At 45.2% G+C, this 25,604-nt stretch overlaps 5 protein-coding genes and 1 non-coding gene across 18 annotated transcripts; 2 read left to right on the top strand and 4 right to left on the bottom strand.

The window, feature by feature from the left end:
* Positions 1-772: 772 nt before the first annotated feature.
* On the bottom strand, positions 773-3,508 carry LOC127770122 (uncharacterized). Its single transcript, XM_052295797.1, has 8 exons — positions 3,188-3,508; positions 2,891-3,093; positions 2,601-2,782; positions 2,186-2,470; positions 2,025-2,083; positions 1,896-1,932; positions 1,727-1,798; positions 773-1,648 (listed from the first exon to the last, which is right to left on the bottom strand). The coding sequence occupies exons 1-8, from the start codon at positions 3,318-3,320 to the stop codon at positions 979-981; spliced, it is 1,641 nt and encodes a 546-aa protein (XP_052151757.1). The 5' UTR covers positions 3,321-3,508; the 3' UTR covers positions 773-978.
* A 2,815-nt stretch (positions 3,509-6,323) lies between these two features.
* Positions 6,324-8,277, bottom strand: LOC127770058 (uncharacterized). Of its 2 annotated transcripts, none has more exons than XM_052295722.1 (5): positions 8,087-8,277; positions 7,917-7,960; positions 7,731-7,824; positions 7,006-7,073; positions 6,324-6,882 (listed from the first exon to the last, which is right to left on the bottom strand). In XM_052295722.1, exons 1-5 carry the CDS (start codon positions 8,160-8,162, stop codon positions 6,712-6,714), a joined length of 453 nt encoding a protein of 150 aa, XP_052151682.1. In that variant the 5' UTR covers positions 8,163-8,277; the 3' UTR covers positions 6,324-6,711. The 2 variants fall into 2 exon arrangements, with proteins under 2 accessions (XP_052151682.1, XP_052151683.1); XM_052295723.1 differs by having other exon boundaries at positions 7,731-7,821.
* A 3,941-nt stretch (positions 8,278-12,218) lies between these two features.
* LOC127769806 (pentatricopeptide repeat-containing protein At1g80550, mitochondrial-like) lies at positions 12,219-15,834 on the bottom strand. 10 transcript variants are annotated; one of them, XM_052295461.1, is made up of 4 exons: positions 14,190-15,834; positions 13,349-14,084; positions 12,585-12,641; positions 12,219-12,523 (listed from the first exon to the last, which is right to left on the bottom strand). In XM_052295461.1, the coding sequence occupies exon 1, from the start codon at positions 15,702-15,704 to the stop codon at positions 14,376-14,378; it is 1,329 nt and encodes a 442-aa protein (XP_052151421.1). In that variant the 5' UTR covers positions 15,705-15,834; the 3' UTR covers positions 12,219-12,523; positions 12,585-12,641; positions 13,349-14,084; positions 14,190-14,375. The 10 variants fall into 10 exon arrangements, with proteins under 10 accessions (XP_052151421.1, XP_052151420.1, XP_052151422.1 ...); XM_052295460.1 differs by having other exon boundaries at positions 12,585-12,636; XM_052295462.1 differs by having other exon boundaries at positions 12,585-12,636; positions 13,767-14,084.
* Positions 15,835-15,938: 104 nt separating this feature from the next.
* On the bottom strand, positions 15,939-22,248 carry LOC127769805 (probable cyclic nucleotide-gated ion channel 5). Of its 3 annotated transcripts, none has more exons than XM_052295450.1 (10): positions 22,019-22,248; positions 21,737-21,852; positions 21,348-21,498; positions 20,960-21,049; positions 19,522-20,104; positions 19,169-19,381; positions 18,414-18,703; positions 17,274-17,385; positions 16,956-17,192; positions 15,939-16,872 (listed from the first exon to the last, which is right to left on the bottom strand). In XM_052295450.1, the coding sequence occupies exons 4-10, from the start codon at positions 21,016-21,018 to the stop codon at positions 16,189-16,191; spliced, it is 2,178 nt and encodes a 725-aa protein (XP_052151410.1). In that variant the 5' UTR covers positions 21,019-21,049; positions 21,348-21,498; positions 21,737-21,852; positions 22,019-22,248; the 3' UTR covers positions 15,939-16,188. The 3 variants fall into 3 exon arrangements, with proteins under 3 accessions (XP_052151410.1, XP_052151412.1, XP_052151411.1); XM_052295452.1 differs by having other exon boundaries at positions 21,760-21,852; XM_052295451.1 differs by lacking the exon at positions 21,737-21,852.
* A 1,496-nt stretch (positions 22,249-23,744) lies between these two features.
* LOC127769354 (1-aminocyclopropane-1-carboxylate oxidase 1-like) lies at positions 23,745-25,415 on the top strand. Its single transcript, XM_052294904.1, has 2 exons — positions 23,745-24,065; positions 25,152-25,415. Exons 1-2 carry the CDS (start codon positions 23,817-23,819, stop codon positions 25,413-25,415), a joined length of 513 nt encoding a protein of 170 aa, XP_052150864.1. The 5' UTR covers positions 23,745-23,816.
* A 104-nt stretch (positions 25,416-25,519) lies between these two features.
* On the top strand, positions 25,520-25,593 carry TRNAE-UUC (transfer RNA glutamic acid (anticodon UUC)). Its single transcript has one exon. It is a non-coding gene; the product is annotated as a tRNA-Glu (tRNA).
* Positions 25,594-25,604: the final 11 nt, after the last annotated feature.

The raw sequence follows: 25,604 nt of genomic DNA, 5'->3' as shown, positions 1-25,604 counted from the left end.
GTCGTCTCACCATTGAAGTTTTCTCCGTATGTTTCGCCAAATGCAGTACTCCTAGTAGTAGTAGGTAACATGTGAACTGTTTGTAGATGACTAGATCACACATGCTCTACTGAAGAAGGTGCATTGCATTTGCTTACTCCAAGTCTGCACGATGGTCACAAATTCTCAAATTGTTCATGAGATCTCAAATTCTCAATTATTTCAGTTTTCAAGCATGCATAGCATAGTCCAATCTGTAGTAAGAAACAACCAAAGTATGGCCTATCCGACTGGCCTACTCCCTCCGTCCCAAAAAAAAAAGACAAACTATAATTTCCGTGTCCAACGTTTAACCGTTCGTCATATTTGAAAAAATTATGAAAAAAATTAAAAAGATAAGTCACGCATAAAGTATTAATCATATTTTATCATCTAACAATAATGTGAATACTAATTATAAAAAAAATTTATATAAGACGGACAGTTAAGCGTTAGCACGGGAACCCACGGTTTGCCTTTTTTTGAGACGGAGGGAGTACAAAGCTTACAGAGTCACGGAGAAGCAAAACATCTGAACACTGAAATCCCGAACACACCATGATTTGTCCTTTTCCCTTGCACGATGCAAACCTGTTTTTAGTCACTCATCACTCCCCCTTTCTTCTTAATTCTGGCTGGACAATATGGCTGTTTTATGTACAGGAGTAACATTTTTTTTACCACTGATCAAAATCGAGCAAAATTAACTTATCTGAATTCAAAATGTTTGTTTGGAATATCTGTTTTTTGTTCTTGATTTTTTTAGTGGTTAACCTCGCATTTTCTCTAGCTTAAGAGAGCAGCTAAACATTTTCTTTTTTTCACTTCCAAAATATACTCGATATTGACATCATTCACATCATATAGTACAAATCACCAGATCAGATTGATGAACAGGTGCGGGGCATGGCTGCCATGGCAGGCATGCCATATTGCGATGTACAGTATCACTCTTCACATCTACCTGCCGAGCCCGAGCGAGCGCCGCCGCCGCTGCCGCGTGTGCACCATCCAGAAGACGATGGACATCATGACGGCGCCGGAGATGAGGAGCAGGCCGAGGTAGACGTGCCGGCTGTAGAGCTCGAGGCCCGGGCAGTTGTTGTCGCTGATCGCCGTGAACGTCTCCCGGACGAAGCTGCAGTCCTGGAGCTCCATCAAGAACGGGCCGTACTGGTACAGCCCCTGGCTGATGCTCGCCGCCGCCGTCATCTGCCCGTACGCCGCCGGCGTCACCCTCCCCTCCGTCGCGCACACCTCGGACCCGGGCGGCCCGGTGGTCTGGCACTCGAACTTCTTCCACTCCGCCGCCGCGGTGTCGAAGTTGACCTCGCCGGGGGCGCATTTCCGGGGGCTCATGTCCGGGTTGAAGGGGTCGCAGAGCTTGGGCATCAGCGGGCCGGACTGGTTGATGTAGAGCGGCCGGAACGACGGCGGGAAGTCCCTGTTCGAGATGTTGACGATGACGTTGTTCACCAGCGCCACCAGCTGCACCGTCACCTCCTCGCTCCGGTACATGGACTCGTTCGCCGTCGCGACGTCGACGCAGGGGAGGATGTCGTCCAGCGCCGTGTGCGCCTGCGGGTGCGTCACCCAGTCGTCCATGGCCACGCATGTGTCGGCGACCACGCTGCCAGCCCAGTTCTGTCAGTGTCAGTGCCTGAACACGCTGCGAATGCATTTCTTCATCGGAAAAATTCAGGCTTACTTGTGCAGGAGGAGGAAAGCAGCAGACATCATGATTGTGATGACGAGAACGAACCAGCCAGCGATCACCAGCCTGCATACATGTGAGATGGGAGTTTGTAAAGATTAGCAAACAACAGGAACATATTCAGTTGCAGTAATTAGCTGCAAATTAGAACAGCTTTTCTTACAGGGAAACAAGAAACCGCAGCCCCAGGATGGAGAAGACTGCACGGGAAAAAAAAAAGAAGCCAAGATCAGTTGCAAGTGAAGCTTTGACAGTACAAGCAGAATCAAGTCAAAGATTGGTTAATGCTTACGGAATCCGAATATCGCAAGGCCAAGCATTACAGCTGCAATAACCATCAAATTGTACTGCCTAAAAGGAACAAAACAAAAGGGAAATCACAATGAATACGTTCAGATTTTTCCAGGTAAAAGTTCAGTGCTGATTGGGTTATTACGCAGCCATCATACGCACATCTTGTCCATCACATGCTTGATCTTCTTGGAGTTTTCGAGCGCGCGCGTGGAGAACTCATTTGCAGAAGAATTCAGCTTATCCTCGATGACGTCGATCTTCTGCTGCACTTGAACTGGTAGGAAGACCTGATCCACCCCGATGTTCTTGGCTGCAGCCAAGCTACCTGAGAAGTTCCTCAGACTGTCCACCGTCAGATTGCCTTGTCCGACAATGTAGTCCACGGTTTTGATCGTGCTACTGTGGAATAGCTCCTGCCCACAATGCAGTATGATACATCCGGCTCTGAAATTAATCACCAAACGGAGAACAAAAGGAGAAAGATTCTTCATCAGTTCGGTTCAAGGCAAGAACGATCGATCAAAGTAATGGCGAACTGGAGATAAGAACTGAAATATGGTTTAAGAGTAATTACATTGTGGCCAAGGTGAATATTATGAGGAGGATCAGCGAGATGAAGTAGGTCGCCGGCGAGTAGGTGTTGTACTTTTTCCGGCAGAAGCAGCAGCAGCAGGAGATGATGAGCAGGACGATCCCGAAGACGATGAACCACAGCATGCCGACGAGGATGAGGGGAACCGCGGTGTATGCCACAGACTGCACAAGGAACAGAAATGCACAAGATCAAAAGAATTAATGGTCACATGGAGAAGCAATTAATTACTGAATTACAGGAGTAGGAAATAATTAAATTGGTGTACTTACAGCCCAGTAATGCTGGTCGCTGATGTTCCAGCCGCCGCTGTACATGGTGAGGTTGGCGAGGGGGTCTCTCCGGTGAGTCCTCGCCGCGGCCAGCGGAAGAGATTTGGTTCCTGGATGAGCAGCGTCAGCACCGGCTCCCGGCGACGGTGTCTCGACGATCAATCGCCTCCATGTAGCCAGCAACCCACTTCTTCCTTGCTCATCTGGATGTCACCATGGTGCAAGTCACGAATTGCAACAGACTGATCAGGCTTGAAGAAGGAAGCCATGGTCGATGGATACGCTATCTGCACGCACCTGACATCAGAACACGGCTGGATACCTCGAACCCAGCATCCGAGACGCAGGCGTTGGCGAGGAACAAGAGCAGAACGACATAGGCGACGCCGCCGACGCCGCCGCCGATGAGCGAGGTGGCCGGCGGCGCCATGGGAGAATTCTTTTACAGGAGACCAGACCAAACCAGATCGATCGATCTTTCTTCTGCCACAGAATCCAATTTCACGTCCTCAATGGGGAATCGATCTCCTCCAGTCCTCTTCTGCGATTGCTCCCGTTACCGCACCATTTTCGGGAGCTCGGCGATGGCAATGCGCGAGGAGACGAACCTCCAGGGTGGGCCCCGCGGTTTGCACCCGCCAAAACTGGTCCATAAATAGCAGCAGCGCCAGGCGTTTCTGCATGCAGCTTTGCTTTCCTATTTCCGGTCAGTCTTACGGGAGGTCAAACAGATACGTCGCACGTGTAATCTGGCCCAATCAGCCCATTGTGGGCCTAAATGAGCCTACCCAATGGCATCCGGCCCATGAAAGCCTGGTGGAGTTTGAGTTGGGCCTAAAGATTAATGGGCCAAGCCGGAGTGTACACCAATTCAGAACTTGAGTTCAGAAGTAAATTTCTTCGTTTTGTGACTTCAGAATTCTCCTCCGATCGATCGACCTAAATTTCTGAAAGAAGATAAAACAAGGAAATGATTGAGGGTATGCACAGGTCAACATGTGTATCCTCCACCGAAATCCAGCTAAATATATTCAGGAAACAGTTTGAGTTTTTCGGTTTGTCGTGAGCATTCAGTAGGGGTTATCAAGTCTTCTGGTCGAGTAGAAAAATCGAGGACAGGATGGGCGTGCACTGAATACATACATATCCGTCTTGTTTCATGTGACTCCTCACTAATTTTCGTCTCCAATCGATCAGGCTTCAGAGTGACGACTGATGACACGCAGGCAGGCAAGGCAAGGCAATCATCAAAATTGTCAGCTGGTTGTCAGCATACAGCCTACAAGAATAACTCAAGCACAGAGAAAACAGTAAACAAAAAGGCCGCGTCAGAAACTGAAAATATATATAGGTTGCTGCCACAAATGTGCATGGTGCTTCGTCTCTACACTATCTGCTGCTGCAACTAGAACAGTACACATTCCAACGCATGAGACCATGCTGCGACAGAAGAGAAGTGAAGGCCTAGTTAATCCCTGTGCTGCGAGTCTGCGACACTGCAATTCTGTAACGCGATCGATCGAGTAAGAAAACATCAGAAACTTACAGTGGCATACTGGCAAGCATACATGCTCTGTGCCGTTTACTTCAGGCCCATTGTATACTGGCGCTACTCTACTCTCTCACTCTCTCTTTTTTTTTCACTGCACTTCCAAGTTCCAACGCTTGACAACAACCGGCTGACAGGTTCATAAGCTGGTAGCATGACAATTGACAAGTTGCCAACGTCGTAATTGTGTGCACGCAGCACACCTTACATCCTTGAGCACAAAGCAAATTAGTTAACGGTTAACCAGGCACTTTATTGCTCTTCGGTCAAGTTTATCATATATAACAAAAAGAAATTTTATAATATTGTGCTACAAATTTCTTTTAACTTGTGTATTCCCTCTGGCTCCGGCTTTTAATAGATGAAATCGTTGACTTTTAAATAACGATTTGTTTTATTGAATTATTTGTACAAATATGAAAATTAAAAATAATAAGTCATGCTTAAAGTACATTTAATGAGAAGCAAGTCACCAAATATACATAATAATATTTTTTTAATAAGACAAACAATCAAACATATGTTTAAAAGTAAACTACACCATCTATTTAAAACCGGATATAGAATAAGAATTAAATAGTGAAAGTATGTGACATAAAATTAAATTTGTATATTCATATCCTTAAATACCTATTTATCAACATGCTCTTGTATCACATAAATGGTGTTTTAATTAATAAGATTAGATACTTTATTAAAGAAACAAAATACTCTCTTATATTTTAGAACGAAGGGAATAGTGCATTTTATATTTTGCAACGGTGGGGTTATTGGCTTTGAAGAGTCAAGAAACGGTTTGTGAAGACCGGACGTCCAACCGGGCGGCGCGCGAGTCGGCGTCGACGGCTACGGGACGGATGGCGCTTCGCTGTCTTGCCGGCCGGCCGCCTCTCGCGTCGCACGGCGCTGGTCTACCACGCGAGCGCTGCAGCCTCCGGCGCCGGCACGCCGTAGCCCACTTGACATCGCCATCTCGCCGCGGAGTGGCCGCCGCGCGACGAGAAGAGATATGCATGGATCGGTCGGCGCACGCAGATATCTCGCGCCTCTCGCCGGACAGCGATGTCTCGCCGCCGCGCGCGCGACAGCAACGTGTGCCAGGGTCGTCCATGCATGTAGCCGGCCATATGCATGCGCATCCATGATCCGTCCGCTCCAGCCGGCGACACGAGCCAACACGTACGGGCCGCGCCCATTACGCGCGTCCTGCCGCAAACCTTGGCTAACACACCCGGCATGCATGTGACAAATTTTCTCTCACCAACCCATCCATCTCTTAATTAATAGTAGTATCTACTACCTCATTCGTTCCAAATTATCACTCTGTCCAAAAAAACAAACTCTAGCTACAAATCTGAACACATATATATCTAGGTTCACAGCTAGTATAGGACCTTTTTTTTAGACGGATGGATATAAATTAGGATGTAGCACTACATATGTTTAGATTCGTTATATGTAGTGTCACATCATTTCAGTCGTTGTTAGTTTTTATGTGAGGTTTGACTATTTGTCTTATTAAAAATTATAAATATTTATTCATTCGATCTGTTGTGACTTATTTTATCATAAAGAAACTATAATCTTAACTTGTACTTTTACATATTTATACTAAAATTTTAAATAAGACAAATAATCAAACGTTAAATGAAAATTAACAGCATCGTACATATTTTTGGATGGAGATAGTATGATTAGCATGCTGGAATATATTACCAATCATGATCACTCGCGTCACAAGTAGAATTGGTGTGCAACTTAATTAACCGGTCTACTCCATCTCACTGAGTGAATATAGTATCATTGGACTTTTGGAGTGTTCTAAAAAAAAAGACTTTTGGAGAATGTCATCAAGAACAGAAAAACGAATTGACGAATGGGAGAGATCTCAAACGAGCTACGGAGTAATTAGTTAGCTAGCTAGCGGTCAAAATGGCGGTGTTACACAGGCGCGCATGTTACATCCGCGGGATACACGAGAGAGACGCCAAGCTTTGTAGTATCATCTTCTTCACAAAAGGTGCAGCATTTCCTGCAATGCTGTCCCAGTATCGGTCACTGGCTGTACGCACTACTATTCTATTCGATGATCAGGACTCGCGCTGCTAGCTAAGCTAATTATACTTAGCTAATACTAGCAGCTAGCTATGGCTAAGCTATAGCTAGCTAGCTAGTAGCTAAACTGCTAAACTAAGCTAATACAGCAAGCACTAAGCCAGTGAAAGTACCAGCTTGCTAGCTAGTACTGCGTGCGTGCGTGCGTGCGTGCCACTCAGTTGTGGATCGGCGGCTTTCTCGTCGCCGGCGAATAGTCCATTCCGGCGATGTCGAGGATGTCAGGGTACGTCGTCATCGTCGCCGTAGCCGTCGACGACGTCTTCTCTTGCTGTCGCGGCGCCGTCTCCTGCTCCTGCTGATTGGCATCACCTGATCTCTCTAGGCTCTGCAAAGATATTCACATCGCCGGAGGTAAGTTAATCCGTTCCATTTTCATGCGTGACAAGACAAGATTGCTCAGCTGAATCTCCGAAAGCCTGCAGGGAGTGCAGTGTACTAGTGGACTGACCTGATTCTGCTGCTGCTGCTTCGCTGCTGCGCCTGCCTCAGCCTGCACCACTGGCCTTTGTACCTTTCCTGCATCAAACGTCGTAAAAGAACAGTCGGGTTAAAGCTGCCAGAGGAAGGTGAAAGATGCGAAAAGCTGCAGCTAGCGTCACTAGCAATTTTACAGTTTACAGCCGTTTTACAAGATCCCAAATGTTCATTCATGCCGGTTCGGCGACTGTGGTGCTGAGTTTCTACTGTGGGATCTCATACTGTTCTGACATCACTGACTAGTAGTATCGTTACTGCCCGGAATCGATCGATCGAACTGTGGGCCACGCACGGAAACCGATGCATGCAATTAGCAGAGATTATCCGGAAGAGAGCAGTGAGATGAATGAACTAGACTCAAGTAGCACACGGTACTAATGATCATAGCTAGTTGGTGAAGAACTACATAATACTTCTCCCTTTACATTTTCCAGCCAAAACGCAGCATCGATCTAGGAGAGAAGAACTACTACGGATCACTACTAAGAAAGTAAGCTGCTGCTGCTAAAATAGAAAAGGGCAAAACTAATTAAGGCGATATGTAGCTAGCTAGCTGTGCTTAATGGTGATTAGGTTCATGGCCACTTGGCCCGTAGTAATCTTCATGGAACTTTGGTACAGACCGAGCAATCGCACTGACCACTTCGCTATCCTTCGCAACAACAGAAGAACTGGGAATCGTCTGCTCCATTGTACCTGAGTTGCAATGCCCATCGGATGTGCAGTGCTTGTTCATCAAACGAGCTGTATTTAGTGATTGCTCGGCCTTTGAGTCACGCATGATCTCCTGCTGGAACAAAGATGCAAAGAAATGAGCAATCTTTGAGCATTTTGTTTCTGACAGGAAGAACAGCTTGGAATTGCTCATATATTAGTACTCACCTTGTTGTTGATTGCTTCATGTAACTGCCTGTCCAGCCTGATCCCTGCATTTTCAGGAGCACAAAGAAGCTTTTCAATGATCACTCCAAGTGAAATTAATACACCACTGATCGGTGAACCAAACAAACGGAGAAGATTGATGGGTGGCTGGCCATGAATGGCATACATACCATGTGCTCTTGTAGCCAAGAGGAGGAGGAGAAGAGAGGCCAAAGCCAGCAACGAAGTCCTCGTCCGTGTGTGCATATTCAGACAAAGCTTTGTCCTGACAGGAGATGAAATGGTGTACTATATGCAATGAGAAGTGAGCAGAACAAGGCCACGAGGGTACTGAACTCAGAAGAGAATGAAAGGATTGGAAGCAGCTAGGCCTAAGACGAAATGGACTGAGGGGGCTTGTATTTATACAGAAGCAGTGGTCTCTCCTAATCCTATGGCCCACTGCACAGTCATATACCAAAGTGCCAATTAGGACAGAGCTTAGAAAACAATTAGGCATAATGCCAGCTTAGCTTAGTTGTAATTCTTTATTCAAGCTATGTGTCTTGATTTTCGGTTGGCTGTCACTTTTTAAGGAAGGATGTTCCCTCAAAACTTGGTAGTACTTGTTTATTTTTACCTTGTGTGTCCTGATCTGAATTCAGTTATAATACCAGGATTTGTCCTTGTTACTTTCTCCAAATTCCCCTGTAGCTGCTCAGTCTTACCAGCAGTGGCAGCATTAGCATGGTCCCAACTGCTTGCAAGTTTGGTTAATTAGCTTATTACCACTGTCTGTTAAAAATCAGATATTCAGAAGGCGTCAAGTGCTACATACTCTACTGAAATACTCAATTTATCTGTCTCAACTTCTGTCACTATCTGCTGACGAAGTAAAAAAGAAGTCCGGGGTAGTTCTGTTCTAGATTGACCTGAACATCTGAACTTAGGTTGACTTCAATCAACCAGCCTCATGAATTAGCAATTATATTGCCATATGTTAATTGGCACTAAGTACAGAGTAACAACCAGATAAACTAGTCGAACTGTTTAATTAACTTTTTTTAAAAAAATCAATCTGAAGTACAGTATAGATCAGTTTTCTTTTGACTATATATTCTGAAAGGTTGCCAGGTAGCAATATGACATATGCATGATGATACTTACGTAATAGCCATTCCTGATCATTGCGGTTGAACACATGATCATTGCGGTTGATTAGCGAGAGAGGGTGTAATTATGCAGGGTGACCATCCATACATGACGACAAGGGAAGGCATGAATTCCTCCATATCCTGCAAGTCTGCAACAATAATTTTCCTTTGTACGGTATCGTACTAAGGTACTAACAGAAAATTGCGACCAAATGTACCAAAGTTTGAACGAATTCGTTCCTAGTGCAAAGGAAATATATTCCGAGTTCCAACCGAGTCAATGCCGGCGATACAGCCAACATGCGATGTACTTACCACCCGATCTTATGGTTAACGCGACTATCCTCCAAACCGGCACACAAACGCCCTGTCTCTTGGGCAAGAGCGTACGTGCGTGCATGCTATAGCTAGGAGATAAGCACTAACCCTAGAGATTAAAAACTGATTAAGCCCTACCTACAAAGTTTACAAAAAGTTCAGAAGCACTAGAATATTGTGTACGTTGGATTCTCCTGTGGCTGGAGAGATCTAGCACAGTGTTCTTTTGAGGTCAGAATATTCACGTCCCTGAATGCACATGGAGAAAAGAGGATTAGTTTAGATAGTGCCAGTCCTGAAGCTGTACTAGCCCGTACTGTGTTTGTAGCTGCAATGCTGCATCACTGATCACTGCTTGTCCTAGGACCTGCATGCTTTTGGCATGTACAAGAACCCTGTCCCCTAACAGTGCAACTAAAAAGGATTAAAAGGATCAAGAGGATATCACCAGTGATTAAACTGTAATTTGATTTGATCAGTTGAATGCCAAGGTAGTAGTAGTAATAGTAGCTATAGGGTATAGTGTCCAGGTGGGTGTGGGAGTTTGGGCACGTTGGAACTTGTCCTGCAGTGCAGCTCCTGCATCAGGAGGCGCGGGGTGTTCGGTGTTCCGAGTGGGAGATCTCGACGGCGCCCTTTGACCGGATGCTGTTCAAAGACGAGGCAAGCGAGCGCAACGCGCACGAGCCCAAGTGTACATCTCGCTAGCTTGGTAGCTGCTGCTCCCGCGCGCACGGACGATCGACACGAGCGCGCGCGCGCGCGTCGCCGGCGCCGTTAGGATCGTACGCTAGCTTGGTTCGGACCGGAGGAGGAGGAGGAGGAAAGCGAGGCTCCTTTCCGGTGTGTGCGTGGTGGTGGCGGCACTGTGCCACTTGGCTCAAGGCGCCGGGACATGCAGTACGACGAGCGCGGCCGCGCGGCCGGGTCAAGCGGCCGCGACGCGGGGGCGCGCCGCTCGCACTCGCGCTTTTTCATGCGCGCCGGATTGGATTGGACGTCTGTGAGGGGCCGGCCGGGGCATGGCGCCCATGCGTGCAGTGCAGCTACCTTAGCTCTGCACCACCAATTCCTCCACTACAACACCATCACGTAGCAAGAACCACATGTTCGTAAATGTGATCGCTCTCAAAGACTGATTCTTTTTACTTCGTAATTACGAGAAGGATTTTGTTGCTTCTACTAACTTTTTTCTGACGATTTCTAGCTGTACCAGAGATTTCAACGAATATTGGCACGGGTTAGATCGATGCTCTCTACAGTAATAGTTTCCTATTTTTGAGTTGACAAAATTGTTGGACGAGCCAATGGGCCGCGTTAACGTGTTCGGATGGAGCGGTTAGCGCGTCAAGTTGGGGAGCCCAAGTGTTTCGTTTCTGGCCGGGCGCGTACGGATAACACGTCGCCGTCGTCTCATGATCGTGTCGACCCCGATCGTGCAATCCGGAGGAACACGACGTACTGTTATACGATCACAACGTGACAAACCGCACCGTCCTACTACGCCACGCTCGCCAGCATGCGAGGCCACGCGCCGCCGCTGTCACGACGCCGACGTCCACGACGTGTAACGCGCAACGAGAAGCTCGCGGCGAAGGATGCACGGAGCTCGCGCCGCTGTCTCGCTGGCGACTCCTGGCCCGGCTATCCCAGCTGTCGTACACACCGGTAGCTAGCTGCCGGAGACGCCCCTTTCGACAGACGGGCCGGCCGGCAGCGTCGCCACCACCGCGAACTGTTTGGCCCGCCGGCGTAACGACGTGTCGAGGGGCGCGTATGTAGGTAGGGCCACGCACGCGCGCTGGGTGTCTGTGGACGCGGACTTTCCCGGCCAATTGCCTGCCTGAATATAGCAGCCTATGCCCGGAAATAACCGGCGCGTCAACGAACGAAAGCTTCGTAGCTAGTTCAAGGCCGGTGTCACGTAGGTCCTGCATGTTCGTCGTTCACCGCCGCGATGCTACGCGCGTGGTTCAATTATTCAACGATCGAGGAGTATGACCTTTCTTGCCGACGGTTCAGCCAGCGGCCGGCGCGCGGTGGCATGTCTCGTGTGAGCGACGTCGGTCCATCCTGGCGCTCGCTTGCGCGCGCGCACGCCGCCCTGTCGCGCGCACGGCCTCGCGGGCACGCGCGGCGGTTCGCTTCGCGATCGGCAGCGACCCCGCGGGGTCTCGCGGTCGCGGACATGTCCCCGGCCCGCGGCGTGGCGCCATTACTGCGCTGCTCCATCCGTGCCGTGCAGCGCAGCCACCGCCCGCGCGACGCGTACATACGTGCCCGCGTGCGCGTGGCCCGCCACGTACGTATAGAGACGATCCGTCTCGCGCGACGCGAGCGAGCAAAGCCGTGGTACGGCGACGGGAAACGACAGGTAGGGGACGCGTGTCGTAGCTGCCGGCGGCCGGAGTAGAACCGGCCGACCGGCGGTGGCCGTGGGAAGCGGCAGGAGAGACCATTCTGGTGAGGCTGTCGGCTACCAAACGGATACCAACACCGGCGACGTATGTTGCTAGCCTGGACCAGTTCAGGAAACGGGTCACATGGTTGATATATCGTCAGACCTACTCGCTTCTTTCTCATTACGAGAAATCAATGTCGCAGCAGCAACATGGTCATACTCATACATACTCCCTTTGCCAAAAAAAAAATTAACTTCAAGCTATAAATCTGAACATAATCTATGTTTAGATTCATAATCCAAAGTTTGTTTTTATGGAACAGAGGAGGTATGTAGCAGCTGCCATTCCAAACATTGATGAATCGTATACGGATAATTCTCCATTCGATCAGGAGGTGTATGCCCGGACCCGGTTGCTACGGAAACAAAAGACAGGTTTGGTTGTCACAGTTGAGAGTTGCTGCACAAAGCAGCGCAATTAAGCCATTAAGGGCAGGTGAGCACCTGCCTCCAACTGACAGGTTTTCGGCAGCTAAACACTGGAACATCTCGTTGCCATGATAAAGCCCCAGCAGAAGGTACAGACTACAAACGACAAAAGAATACTGCAGCTAGGCGAAGTATGGGTACTACTAGTGGTATGCATCTTCTCTTGCTGGCTGTAGCTTCATTGCTCCTGAACTGTTCGTGAATCCTCCAGTCCCCATGCAGCTTAAAAATTAAGCTATAGATTGCGAAGCCATCAACTTCGGTAGCTGCAGCACCGAGAATTAATTATCAGTGTCCAGTATCCTCCTAGCAAAGTCATGATCTTACCACCATCTGTAGATCTGTTGATGTCACTCCCTCGCCTGCTTTCTTCTGCTCCCTGCACTTGACATGTTGCACAAAAATATGTTATTCAAGTGATATTTCTGAATATGGTACCAACTTTCAAGAGCTTCCAGACGGCTCAAATGAACGGTGTTCCACATACTCCATTGATATTTTACAAGGACATTCCTAAATTAGAGTTTAAGACATTTCTTCTTTGCATTTGTCCTACTTTGCTGTAGATATTCGTGTCAATTCTAGTTTATCCCTTGTTTGTTTTACCATGTCGTGTTTGTTTAGTGCACTGAGGAAATAAAATCTAGTATGTCGCATTAAGCTGTTTGCTAGCCTGTGGCACTATATCATTTCGTTTTCCATACCAAGATAAATCTCAGAGGCCAAGGAGACTGCTGCTAGTACCAGTGCACCCACCCCTAACAACTGGTTTTGCTTGATTTGACAGAAGACTATCACCTATTCCAACAAGGTTTGAAGTTCATTGTAAAGTAAACATATGATTCAGCATGACAAGCAAATACTTTCCTGTAACCTCCTTTTGGCTTTCTATAAAAGGCGGGTCTGATGGCCTTTGATTTTTTTAAAAAAACTTTGCTCTAACCTAGCCATCAGGAAACCAGAATCACATGGAAACTAATAACCGCAACCCTGAGAAAAGCTACTACACAAGTTTTGAAGTTTTTGACCATTTACACAGTGCAATGAATATCAGAAGTATAATTGGTCCAGTTGGGATATTCGAGAATCACCTGGAATACTTGTGTTAAATTCCTCCAAATGATGCAACAAGAAAATTGGGCAGGCACGAAGCCGTCTGCATGTAAATTTTCCTAACTGGACAGAGTGACAGAAATGGCAAGGAGAACTCCACTAGAGGGGAAAAGGATCACTTTTGAGTTCAAGAAACTAGGAATAAGAGCATTTTGTTCCGATTCAATCTGGTCTTCAAGTTAAGTTCTATCACATCAAGGGCCAGTAAAAAGATCGTCGAATGAACAATACTTCATATATTGTTTCCAATGCAACAACAGTACGTGTGTAGATAGTACCCAAATCAAAATCAAGAAGACTGTTAACTTCAGTGCCAAAACAATATGTTTAACTATAATTTGTATGAACAAGTCATGACTCATGAGTCTTGTATGCAAGAGATGCCGTTGTTCTTACCTTTAGTTATGGCATGGGATGTCCTGTCCTTAATATCATTCATTAGTTCGGTAAGATAACAACCAAGAAGTAACTGCAATATGGGTGCTACCACTGTCACTGATTTCATTTCAGTTCAACACAAAATTTATTATTTATGACCCCCTGAGACAAGGTTGTCTGCTTTGAGAAATATCAGCATGTCGTAATTTCAATTGACCACGGTAATCATATAGATCTGTGAGGAGCAATAGCTCTCCGAATTCACACTAGTGCCCACTTCCCAGGTGTCCTCAGCTTGGGCAAACATTCCATTATTGAGGGATATCATCATAATTCCTGCACATATGATATGACCATGTCCATGAATGCTTGAAGAAAAGCAACAATAAGCACACTGCTGAAAAAAACATCAGACCGTAGCTCCTCTTTCGCATGTTTTACCTGTGGGCAGCTGTGCAATAGTTGAGAGGAAATGCAATCTTTTACTTCAATGTTAAACTCATCTGCACCACAAATCAGATCTCCTTCAGACTTTCAACACAAAGAAGCCTATCTTTAAAAGAAGATCAGCATAATCTTAGTGATAACCAGAACATGTTAATACCACTGCTCTCAGTAATCAAACTATTAAAGTACGCCACTCAATGCATTATCACTGTCAGACTCTGCTCCCGGAATCTTAGTCCCCAGTTCCTTCCTTGGTTTGGGTGATAATCCCTTTGAAAGCATCTCCTCATCATACTTTCTAGCTAAGTCCACCATTCCCTTCTGCAGCAATGCATCAATAAGGGAATTGTAAGCAAATGCATCTGGGCTGAGTCCTTGCTCTTCCATTGCCTTCCACACAATGAACACTGGCCTAAGGAATCCCCACCGCCCAAACCTCTTGATGAGCATGACATATGTGTCCATCCTTGGCCGACAACCCCTCTCGAGCATTTTCTCAAACAGTCCAAGGACCTCCTGAGGCCGGCTCAAATATTGGAAGAAGCAATGGTAAGTGAGCACATTGGGCTCAATCCCAAACTTGTGCATCTGTTGAACAAATGCATACCCTTCCTTGAACCTCCCTTCCTTGCATAATAATTTAACAATCGTATTAAAAGTGGAAGCATTTGGCTTGCAACCAGCATCAACCATTTGCCTATACAACCGAATAGCGAAATCGACTCCCTGTGCAAGCCCAACTGAATGGATTGCAGTATTATACGCAACAACATCGATCGCCATGCCCTTCTGCTTCATCTCCTTGAACACCTTGAAGGCCTTCCACGGCTTGCCTGACTTCGCAAGGGCATCCATGTAGATGGAGTAGGAGTGGAGGTCCTTGGCAACACCGCGGCTATCCATGTCGAACCAGAGTTGGCGGAGGCGCGCCCAGGCGCGGGTCTTAGCCCACCCCCGGAGGAGCAAGTTGTAGGTCTTCGTCACCGGCGGGAATGGCGGCGGGTCCTTGCCGAAGCATAGGTGGTGGGCCTCGTCAACGCGGCGGTGGTCGCAGAGCGCGTCGACGAGGGCGTGGAAGGAGGCCTCATCCCGCAGGCCGATGGAACCGGCAGTGGAATCGAACGCGCGGATGGCGTCGTCGATGAGATTGGCGGCGGCGAGGCGGTTGAGGAGGGAGCGCAGGGCGGGGCGGAGGAAGGACGGGTCCGCGCGCCCCGGGTCGTGGTGGGAGACGAGGAGGGAGGTGGCGAGCGGGAACTCGAAGTGCTTCCCGAGGACGTCGACCGCGCGGGCGACGGTGGCCGGCGTCGGGGGCACGTTGGCGCCGTCGGGGGAGGCTGACCAGTGGAAGAACTCGAGCGCGCGGCGCCAGTCGTTGGCGTAGAGGGAGAGCGTCTCGAGCACCGCCGTGGCGTCGAGAGGAGAAGGCGGCGTGGCGGCGACGTCGCCGGCTGGCGTGTGCAGGGTGGAGAAGGGGAGGCCGTGGCGGCGGCGGAAGAGGGAAATCATCTCGCGAGATGGTGACGTAGGCGAAGCGCCCGCGCGTAGCACCCCTTGCCTAAACACCTCTTCAGTCCTCCCCACGATCTCGTCAAAATCGCGTAAAAATGGGCGTTTCGCTCATGAAAACATGGCAAATTTCGTAGCCTCCACACTCCATTCACGAGATGAGAGGAATAAATCGAAAGATAAGCACATCGACAGCAGCAAACCCAACCTGAAGTAAACACAAACACAAGAGGATTTAAACTTCTGCATAACTTCTTTTTCTTTTTTCCGAAAGGAACTTCTGCTTAATTTCTGTATGCTATAGATGGGATTTAGCAGTGCAAGACTAAAGTACATGTACTCCGTGATGGTTCTTGCGTGGTTACAAACTTACAGGGCTTTTACAAGCAAAAACTCTGCTGGCTGTTTTTGAATTTTGTACATAATCTACATGATGCCTCCAATCCACAACTTAATACATGCAATTTCAGTGTGTTTCTTCTTGTTAGTCAGCTTCATCGACGGCAAAATCTGGTTCTGGAGGCTTTGGCAATCTCACAATTGTCGGGCTGGCCCTGCTTCTGAGCCTGTGAACTCCTCGGAGTGCATTAGCTGCAAAGCGAGATGCGTAGATGGTTGCTGCGAGGCTAGGGTGGTGGCTGCTGCTGCTGCTTTGCCGGTTTGCAGCCTCTTCTTCCTTGCGATGCTGCTCGGCCATCTTCCTCTTGTAATAGCGGCGCCATGCCGCTTGAATGAAACAGGCCGCCCATGTCCTCCAGTGCTGGGAATAGAACCGGAACGTGTGCTGAACTTGCCTACTGTGGAGCCTCCTGAACTGACTGGCCACAAATTTCAGCTCCTCAGCACACAACGCAAATGCCTCAACCTCAGTAAGAGCTTTCACTGTCCTAGTTGAAGCTGGGAAGTTAGCAGCAGATTTAGGATCCAATGCCCATGTGAGCAGCTCATCACCGCAGAAAGCGCCCTCCTTTAACTGGACCTTGTTAAAGAATCCACTTCGGCCCCCATCGGTGGTCTCACTCTCCAAGCAGCCATGGAGGATGAAATGCATCTCGTCCACAGGATCGCCTTCTCTCAAAATGTATTCATTTTCAGTGTATAGTGTAGGCCTTAACCTCTCACATATTGCATCCAGCAATCTTTCATCCATATTCTCAAACAAAGGTACCTACAAGCAAAAAAGGACAATGCTATTTATCAGCACAAAATTGCTGAAAGGCTTAAAGATACTTGGACAGAGATATATCTAACCCTTTTCACTAAACCCAAACAGAGATGGCGCTTAATGTCCCTCCGAAGGTCTTTTGGAAGGGTTTGAACCAAATTTTCTTCATCTACTCCTCTGGTCTCCAACCACCTATAGCGTTCATATCTCCTTACTCGCTCTCTTATTTGAGGAGGCAGTGAACGATGATGCATCCACTGCTCAGCATCACGTTTCTTAACTCTCATCTCTTCAAGCCGTATAGCAACTGATTGAAGGTAGGTCTGGAAAAAAATATTCAGAATAAACCAAAGAAAAAGGACTGAAAATAATTAAGTAGCGCATTTTAGTACCATTTCACTCACCTGCATGTTGCCGATGAGGAGAGCAAAAAGAATTAGCCCAATAACACATATTGCGATAGAGAATAACACCTCTCCAGGATATATGCTTGTTTGAAGCCCTTGACCAAGGGTACTGATGAAAATGGAAACGGAAGTTAGTCATAAGAATGATGGACCATAAATATCAGATATCGACATAGCCATATAGACATATAAGACTTTGGCTTCAGAAATTGGTCGTTTGAATACTGACACAATCTTGGGAGGTACAATTTTATCACCAATTTCTGTGGTATGTTACACATCACAAAATTAATTTCATGAGAAAAATAAAAAATGTATATTGAAGCTTTAAAGGTCCACCGTCCATAAAACCTAAACAAGTTTCACCGGTTCTAAGATCATGTGTCAAGGGAGTACAAACAAAATGACTAACTCTAGAACACATATTTAGATACCAAAAAAAAAAAAAAGGTCCCAGTTCCTAGACCTATGTTCCTCCTCAAGCTTGCCCCCATTGGTTACCAGGAATGTGGGAAACTGCCAACTACTGCTACTGCTACTATTACTAGGCAGCTTGGATTGGTAGAAATTTAGGAACGAAAAAAATTAGTCATTAAAATCAATAAATTTAGTTTAAAGCACTAAGGTGCAAATAGACTAAATTTAAAGTATCAGCCTTATTACTAATAATACGGCTTGTACAAGACCTAGTTAACAATTTAGCTCTGACCCATGTGAATATTTTTGTTGTTTTAAAAAGAACACAATCACCTATCATGCTCAAATTAAAATTATATCTATTCATTCTCTGTATGCCACGCCATCCAACACAGCGCACAATCATTTGATGTGCTCAGTGGCACTGATTCCACTACGGTTGGATAGGTAGTCAAAGGACTTATCATGCTAGCCCTAATTCCCTCGCAATACTCCAGTTCCAGTTTATCAGAATCGGAGTGATGCATAAAATGAAATGTTGCAGAACACAGCAACAGCATCCTTGGTATATTTTTGTCCCTTTAGAGTTTAGAAAGTGGTGAATAATGGACTTTACACACACTAAGGCCAGCAAAGCCTTGCATTTCATAAATAAGCATTCTGCATCACGAGATATTTCTCATACAACAGTCATCAGATAGATCAAGTATTCTCCATTACCTTAGATTTTGTAGCCCCCACCAGAAGCAATAGCAGATTTTAGAGATAAAATTTCCTGGACGAAGTATTCCAGACACCAGCGCTTGTTCAAAAATACCAAATTGGAAAGAATTAGTACTGCATGCACTGAGAAGTTCTGTTCTCTTACTAAGCCAACTGGTATAGTTGCCAGTATGATTATCACTACAGTACAGGTAGCTTTTATTACAGCCATCATTGCTATGACAGTTCGAGCGCCAGCAAGAATCTTCCCGCTCTATGGTCAAAAAATACCACAAAGTACCAACATTCTGCACCACAAAGTTTAAATGAAAAGGTACAATATGTCAGGGAAATGTGATTCTCTACAACATTCTACGAGATAATGTTAATGAACCTCCTGTGTTCAAAAAAAAAAAAAAGATAATGTTAATGAACAATGCTGCAAATTTTTTTAATAAAAATACTGTTGGCAACAATAACCGGCGAAAAGTATCTAAACTTGGTAGCATGAAGAAATACAAAATTTCTAAATAAATAGGCACAAAGTGTATTTGTTTTTAATCTAACAAATATAGAAAAATTCAAAGAGTACTATTCAATGCTACAAGTCCAAGACAAGAATACAAGATCCGCAAACAATGGAGAAGTCAGAAATCAACTCTGTTAATAGTCCAGGTTCTCATCATATCGTAAAAGAAGGAAAATAAAATAACATTTTGATAATGCCCTCCAGATGAAGACACTAACAGCTGAAGATACATACAAGCACTTACATGACCAGCCAGCATAAACCATAGAAGATAGTAAGCAGCACCAAGCCAAGCAGTTTCAATGAAAACACCAGCCGTCCTTTTCAAATCTTTGGTCACAGGGAAAATCCGTAGCAACCTTGGAATATATTGAAACAATACAACCCAAACCAATGCATTTTTTGTTGACGGTACATCTGGGCCATCCAAAGTATGGAGATATCTCCAAACAACAATCTGTTGATTAAGAAAGATAGTTCAAAGAAAACAGGAAAAGAAATGCTTAAAACAATGAAGTAGAGTAATACAAATCATATCTAACAAAAGCATATGCATATGATACTACAAGTTGTGATACAAACAATGAAGGAATGTACCTGTGGAAGTGGTAGCAAAGCAAAGAAGTCCATTACAAAATAACTCTTTAAGTACCGAATAGCAATCCTCATTGGATCAATCACAAGCTCACCAGTTCCAAACACTCGAGAAGATGGAGCAACATAAGCAGTGCGAAATTGAAGAAATACACGTATAAGATAGACCAGATCCAGAATTGTCCGTATTATTGTTGATGTCACTGCCAATTTTTTATCAATACCAATGCAACTGGACTTGTCATCGCCGTCGATAATGGGTAGGAAGAAAAATAGTGGATCCACGGCAACAGCAAAAACACATGATAGGAAGCAAAACCAATTCATTTGAAAGAGAAACTTTTCCTGGGGATCAAATATAGTCTTCTTAAAAGATTTAAGATCTTCCGCAAAAGCTGTCTTAGGAGCACCAGATGTAAGTGATTGCCGAAGTGATTTAAGTCTTCCAGAACCCTTTCTCACCCCTGACAAGAAAGATCTTACGGGATTAAATGAATCATAACCAAAACTAGGCATGCTAAACTTCAGGGTGCTCCTCCCTCCCACTTCAGAAGGTACAGATGACCTAGGGCTTGACTCATCCAATCTGCAGAATTATTTGGATATGATTAAGAAAATCACAACAGTAAAACAAGAACAGCAATGTTGTACACACAGTAATAATTGTCAAACATATAACATTTGATAGAAACATGAAACTGTCCTTTTACACTGAACCATTCTAGCAGGAAGGACCAAAGGAGCACTTAAATGCACTGGGCAATTCTCAGGTTAGATTTGGTGTTTTTGTTCAAGAAACACAAGATTAGGCAACCCTGACAGAAAAAACCAAAGTACTACCTATACAACCTAAGAAAATATGTATGCGAAGAATGGTAAACAAAGACACATAATAGGGCCGTCAACGAGCCGAGCATGACTGCCTAGGCTCGAGCTCAACACAAGCTCAAAACGAGCCTATGTAATCTTCGAGCTTCCAAGTAGAAACGTTTGGCTTGACTTCGATCTTGGCTACCGCGTTTGGCTCATGAACAGTATAATGTATATTTTATGGATAATCTCTTGGTAAGCAAAATTGATTTCTAGTTAATTACATTAATAAAAGAGAAGAAAAGGGACTAAGATAATATGATGCCAATACATGCTAATTCATTGTGCGGAACTGCTGTTGGTACACACTAATGTGTATTTGATCTACTAATTTATCAAATAAACAATAAAAGTTATGTAGAGACATGCTCATTTGGAGCTCGAGTTCGACTCTTTGGCTGAGGCTTGGGCTCACTCGTGATTATGCTGTGGACGTAACAAAGTTAGTTTTACAACAAAAGATTTCCGTTTTATACAGGAGAAAGGACAAAAACTACTGGAAAGTGACAAGATAACATTTGTACAAGGTGTTCAAACATAGGAAAACTGCTTTTAAGGTAAATGAAAGAACCTCTTAAACATTTCTCTTTGTCCGTCGATGTATTGAGCTTTGTGCGCAGAATCAAACATTGTCGCACAGGAAGGTTGCACAAAGCAAGTCCTGTTAAAGGTGCCAAAGTATTATCAACAAAATAGTTTAATTGTGATAGCTAATGTAAATATGATTATATACACAAAACTATTGGCAGAACCACCTAAGAGAATATTGAAAGGTAACTCATAGAATTTAACATGACAGTAGAAGGGTCAATGGTGAAGTAGAAATAGTTTAGATTGACTCCACGAATTTCTGTATAAGTGAATGCTTGGATTTAATTGCACAAAGATATATGTTGAAGTACATGATATCTTTCACAGGTTGTAACTTATAAAAAAGGCATAAGTGGAAGCAGCAATACCTGTCAAACAAGAATCAAATGTACTGGAATTGGACAAAATAATAGTGCACAGCTCCAAGAACTGCAAATCAAGCAATCATTTATGGAATGTGCATTCATTTCCACTTTAAGTCATGCTGTGAGAAGCCGCCCTTGGTCCAAGCGCGACACCCTGATCCAAATTGAGCAGATACGAAGAATCAGTATAAGCAGAAGCAAAAGAAAAACACGCACATGGTACAGGGGATTGTTGTGTAAGCATCGTGCAGTCACAACTCACAACCGTCGGAGTGGTAAAACTAAAATTAGGAAACCATACGAACAAGAACTAAATATAGCAAACTCGAGCGACCTGCTATACAAGCAAACATATATAAATATGCATGATCACCAAGCTATAGTCTCCGTACCAATGGAAAGTTAGAAACTAAACCTCCTTTCACTAGCAAAGGAAAAATGAAAGTAGCGGAAGCCGCGTCCACCCGCCTCGCGCGCGTCCTCCCCCTCCGTCCCAATTGATCCAGATCTACACGCGCAGAGGAAGTTCACGGATCAAGACTCCCCGAACGCGAGCACGCACAACAAGCAGATCGAAGCAACTACCACCAATTCTGACACGAGCTATCCCCAAAAAAACACGAGAAATTGAGGACGGGGGAGATGATGGTGACGATGGCAGGTTGCTGGCTCACCTGCGACCCGCGGAGGAGGCGCGGATGGGCGGCCGAGGCGAGACGGGGCCGAGCCGGCGGCGAGCACGAGAGGGGAGCAACCGCTGCTTCGCGGCAAGTTTGGGGCGCAGCGAGAAGGGGAGGTAGGCAGCCGCTCGCACGGGGAAGACGAGGCGAGACGAGAGGCAGTCAACGAACGAGGCCTCGTCTGTCTGTCGCGGTGTCGCCTCTCGTCTCGTCCTGGCTCCGCCTGCTGTGTTGGACTTGAGCCGCCTTTCAAGAGAAGCGTCGACGGGACAAGGCCCAACCGTGCAGATAGGTAGAGGGCGGTTGGCCCGAGAAGAGACAGTGCGTCGCGGCCTGTTGGAATCCCCTTGAGGGACCTGGGGGGCTAGGGTTGAACTTTAATCACTTCCCTCAACCGGATACAACGCGAGAAGGCTAACGGGCAATCGATCGCTGCCAGTGATTTTTTTTTTCTTTTCCTCTTTTAGTAAGTTTATACATCTAAAATTTACACATCTAAAGTTTATCCACCTAAAGTTTATGAAGCGAATGTTTATAAGTTAAAAGTTTATATACCCGATTCAAGTTCAAATTTAAATTCAAATATTTCATATTTTCCTCTTTTAGTAAGTTTATACACCTAAAGTTTACACATCTTAAGTTTATCCACCTAAAGTTTGTAGAGCGAATGTTTATAAGTCAAAAGTTTATATACTCGATTCAAATTCAAATTCAGATTCAAATATTTTATATATATTTCTATACATAAAATTTATACGTGCAAAGTTTACGGTACAAAGTCTATGCACATGAATGAGAGTATTAGATTTTTTTCCCCTAATTTTCTTTTACTTTTTTTTTGAAATTTATGATGTAATAGAAAAGTAAAAAAGAGAGATGAAAGAGGAGTATTTAGGGGGGAGGGGCGGGTGATCGCTAGGAGGAAAGGGAAGCGATCACCTGCCCACTAGCAATACCCGGTACAACATGTTCTTTATCTTTCAAAACAAGTGTAAATATAGTCATGTGATAGTATCGAGGCCGGTTTCTTCTAATGTGACGTCTACGTGATGTGTGTTGACTTAAGTCACCGTCCTCCGTGACGATTTTATGGTAAGGAAAAACGATAAGGCCCACATACGAGGTAGGGAAGGAATAAGGGAAGCATGTTTCACTGGCGTATAAGGTCTATATTTTTTTTTAGCTAGAGTGACGTCAGCTAAAACAAGTCTTAATATTGTTTTAAGATCTCGTTAACACTCCCCGCAAAAAAAAATCGCGTTAACACTAGTATTACAACATGAGATGATGAGAAATATGTTGTACCTAATTTTATGGTTAATGGACACGATTTAATCTAGACTCTAACAAAAGAGACGTAAGGTGTACTTACCATACTAGTTTGCATTCCACAAAAATCATATAGTGGAATGTACCACTTCAAAAAATACGGCTTTCGAAATCTGCAACAGCGAAGTTCATCTTAGCTGTTAATGAATCTAGATGTTAATGAATCTAGACACACATATATGTTTAGATTTATTATTAACATATAATATATATGAATATGAGCAATGCTAGAAAATTTTATAATATGAAATAGAGGTAGTATTTAGTTAATATTAAAAAATGGTTGGACGTATATCCAAAAGATTAGAATACATCTCCCTGAAAATTGTTGCTTTCTACCTAAAAGATCCGTCGTTTTCGTCATCATTTCTAAAAGAAACTGTTCATCAGGGAGGCATTAGAGGAGTTGTACGGCAAGCTCACGGAGCTGGGCGTGCTCATCCAGGAGATCCTGAACGAGTGCATGGGCCTCCCGCCGGGCTTCCTCAAGGAGTACAACGGCGACCGCAGCTTCGACTTCATTGCGGCGCTGCGCTACTCCCCGGCGACGGCGGAGGAGAACAACGGCGTCAGCGAGCACGAGGACGGCAACTGCATCACCTTCGTTCTCCAGGACGGCGTTGGCGGCCTCGAGGTCCTCAAGGATGGCGCCTGGGTCCCCGTCGACCCCGTCGAGGGCAGCATCATCGTCAACATCGGCGACGACATACAGGTGACTGCACAACACTACTATATTCAAAGTTTTATATAGAGTGAGTACTAATTTGGATCACATTTTACTGTCAAAGTTTTATTTTAAACCTTACTTAAACCGATTTTTTAAAATTTTAAACAGTGTTTGAAACCATAGGTTCCTAACACACACTGTGCATATGGAAAGCGGAGCGGTCTATTAGCGCGTGATTAATTAAATATTAGATATTTTTTTAAAAAAATGGATCAATATGATTTTTTTAAGCAACTTTCGTATCAAAATTTTTTTTTTAAAAAAACACACCGTTTAGCAGTTTGAAAAGCATGCGCGTGGAAAACGAGGTGGATGAGCTGGGAACCGGTAGTTCCAAACACAGCCTAGGTAATTTTATTAGTTTTACAGTGTGGATCATCCAACTCTCTTTTTTAGCTATGTATAAGCTTATGGTAAAGATATGGCATGCAGAGTTTGTCATGTGTCGAAACCAATGTATTTGGGATTTATTGATGTGCACTAAAAAAACTTATTTGGGATGATCCAAACTAGAACAATAGCAAAATTACCTAGTTCTGGATATATGGATGTCTTAAAATAAAACTTTGGCAGCAAAGGTGGCTCACATTGCTAGTCACTCTTTTATTTATGCACTGTTAGTTCACTGCTAGAGAATCGCTTTTTAAGTCCCGGTTGGGAACCCCCTATAGTCCCGGTTTCCCAACCGGGACTACGAATCCGGGACTAAAAATGATTTGTAGTGGGAAACTGATTTGTAGTCCCGGTTGGTATAAACAACCGGGACTAAAAATCTGATCTTTAGTCCCGGTTGTTTATACCAACCGGGATTAAAAATATTAGGAGACCTGCCACGTTGTGCTAATGAATAAACCGGTATAAAAGATGATCTTTAGTCGATCCCGGTTGGTAACACTAATCGGGACTAAAGATCATAACACTTTTAAACCGGGACTAAAAATGATTTTTACTCTCGGTTTTTTAAGCAACCGGGACTATTGTTGTTTTTAGGCAACCGATTAAAGATGGTTTCTCTAGTAGTGGTTTGAGAGTGATGTTGCCGTTCATTTGTCTACTGATATGATTGTTAAGGTGCTGACCAACGGCAAGATGAAGAGCGCGACGCACCGGGTGGTGAGGAAGCCAGCGGTGCACCGGCACTCGCTGGTCTTCTTCTTCAACGTTCACGGCGACAGATGGGTTGAGCCGCTGCCGGAGTACACGGAGAAGATCGGGGAGGCGCCGCGGTACAGGAGGTTCCTGTACAGCGAGTACCAGCAGCTGCGGATGAGGAACAAGACCCACCCGCCGTCAAGGCCCGAGGACGTCGTTCACATCACCCACTACGCGATCTAAGTCTCAAGTGTCACAAAAAGAAATAAGGCCAGGCCACTGATGCGTTGAAAGTAGATTCATCATCAATATTACTAAATTATTATGCTACCTAATAGTATCACATTTCCATTGTCGTCTAGTCCGGTTAGGATACCTGGCTTTCACCCAGGCGACCCGGGTTCAAATCCCGGCAATGGAATCGTTTTTTTC

The sequence above is a fragment of the Oryza glaberrima genome, chromosome 4 (assembly GCF_000147395.1).
Source record: "Oryza glaberrima chromosome 4, OglaRS2, whole genome shotgun sequence".
Lineage (NCBI taxonomy): Eukaryota > Viridiplantae > Streptophyta > Magnoliopsida > Poales > Poaceae > Oryza > Oryza glaberrima.
Note: the sequence above shows the minus strand (reverse complement) of the source record. Positions and strands in the feature narration are given on the sequence as shown.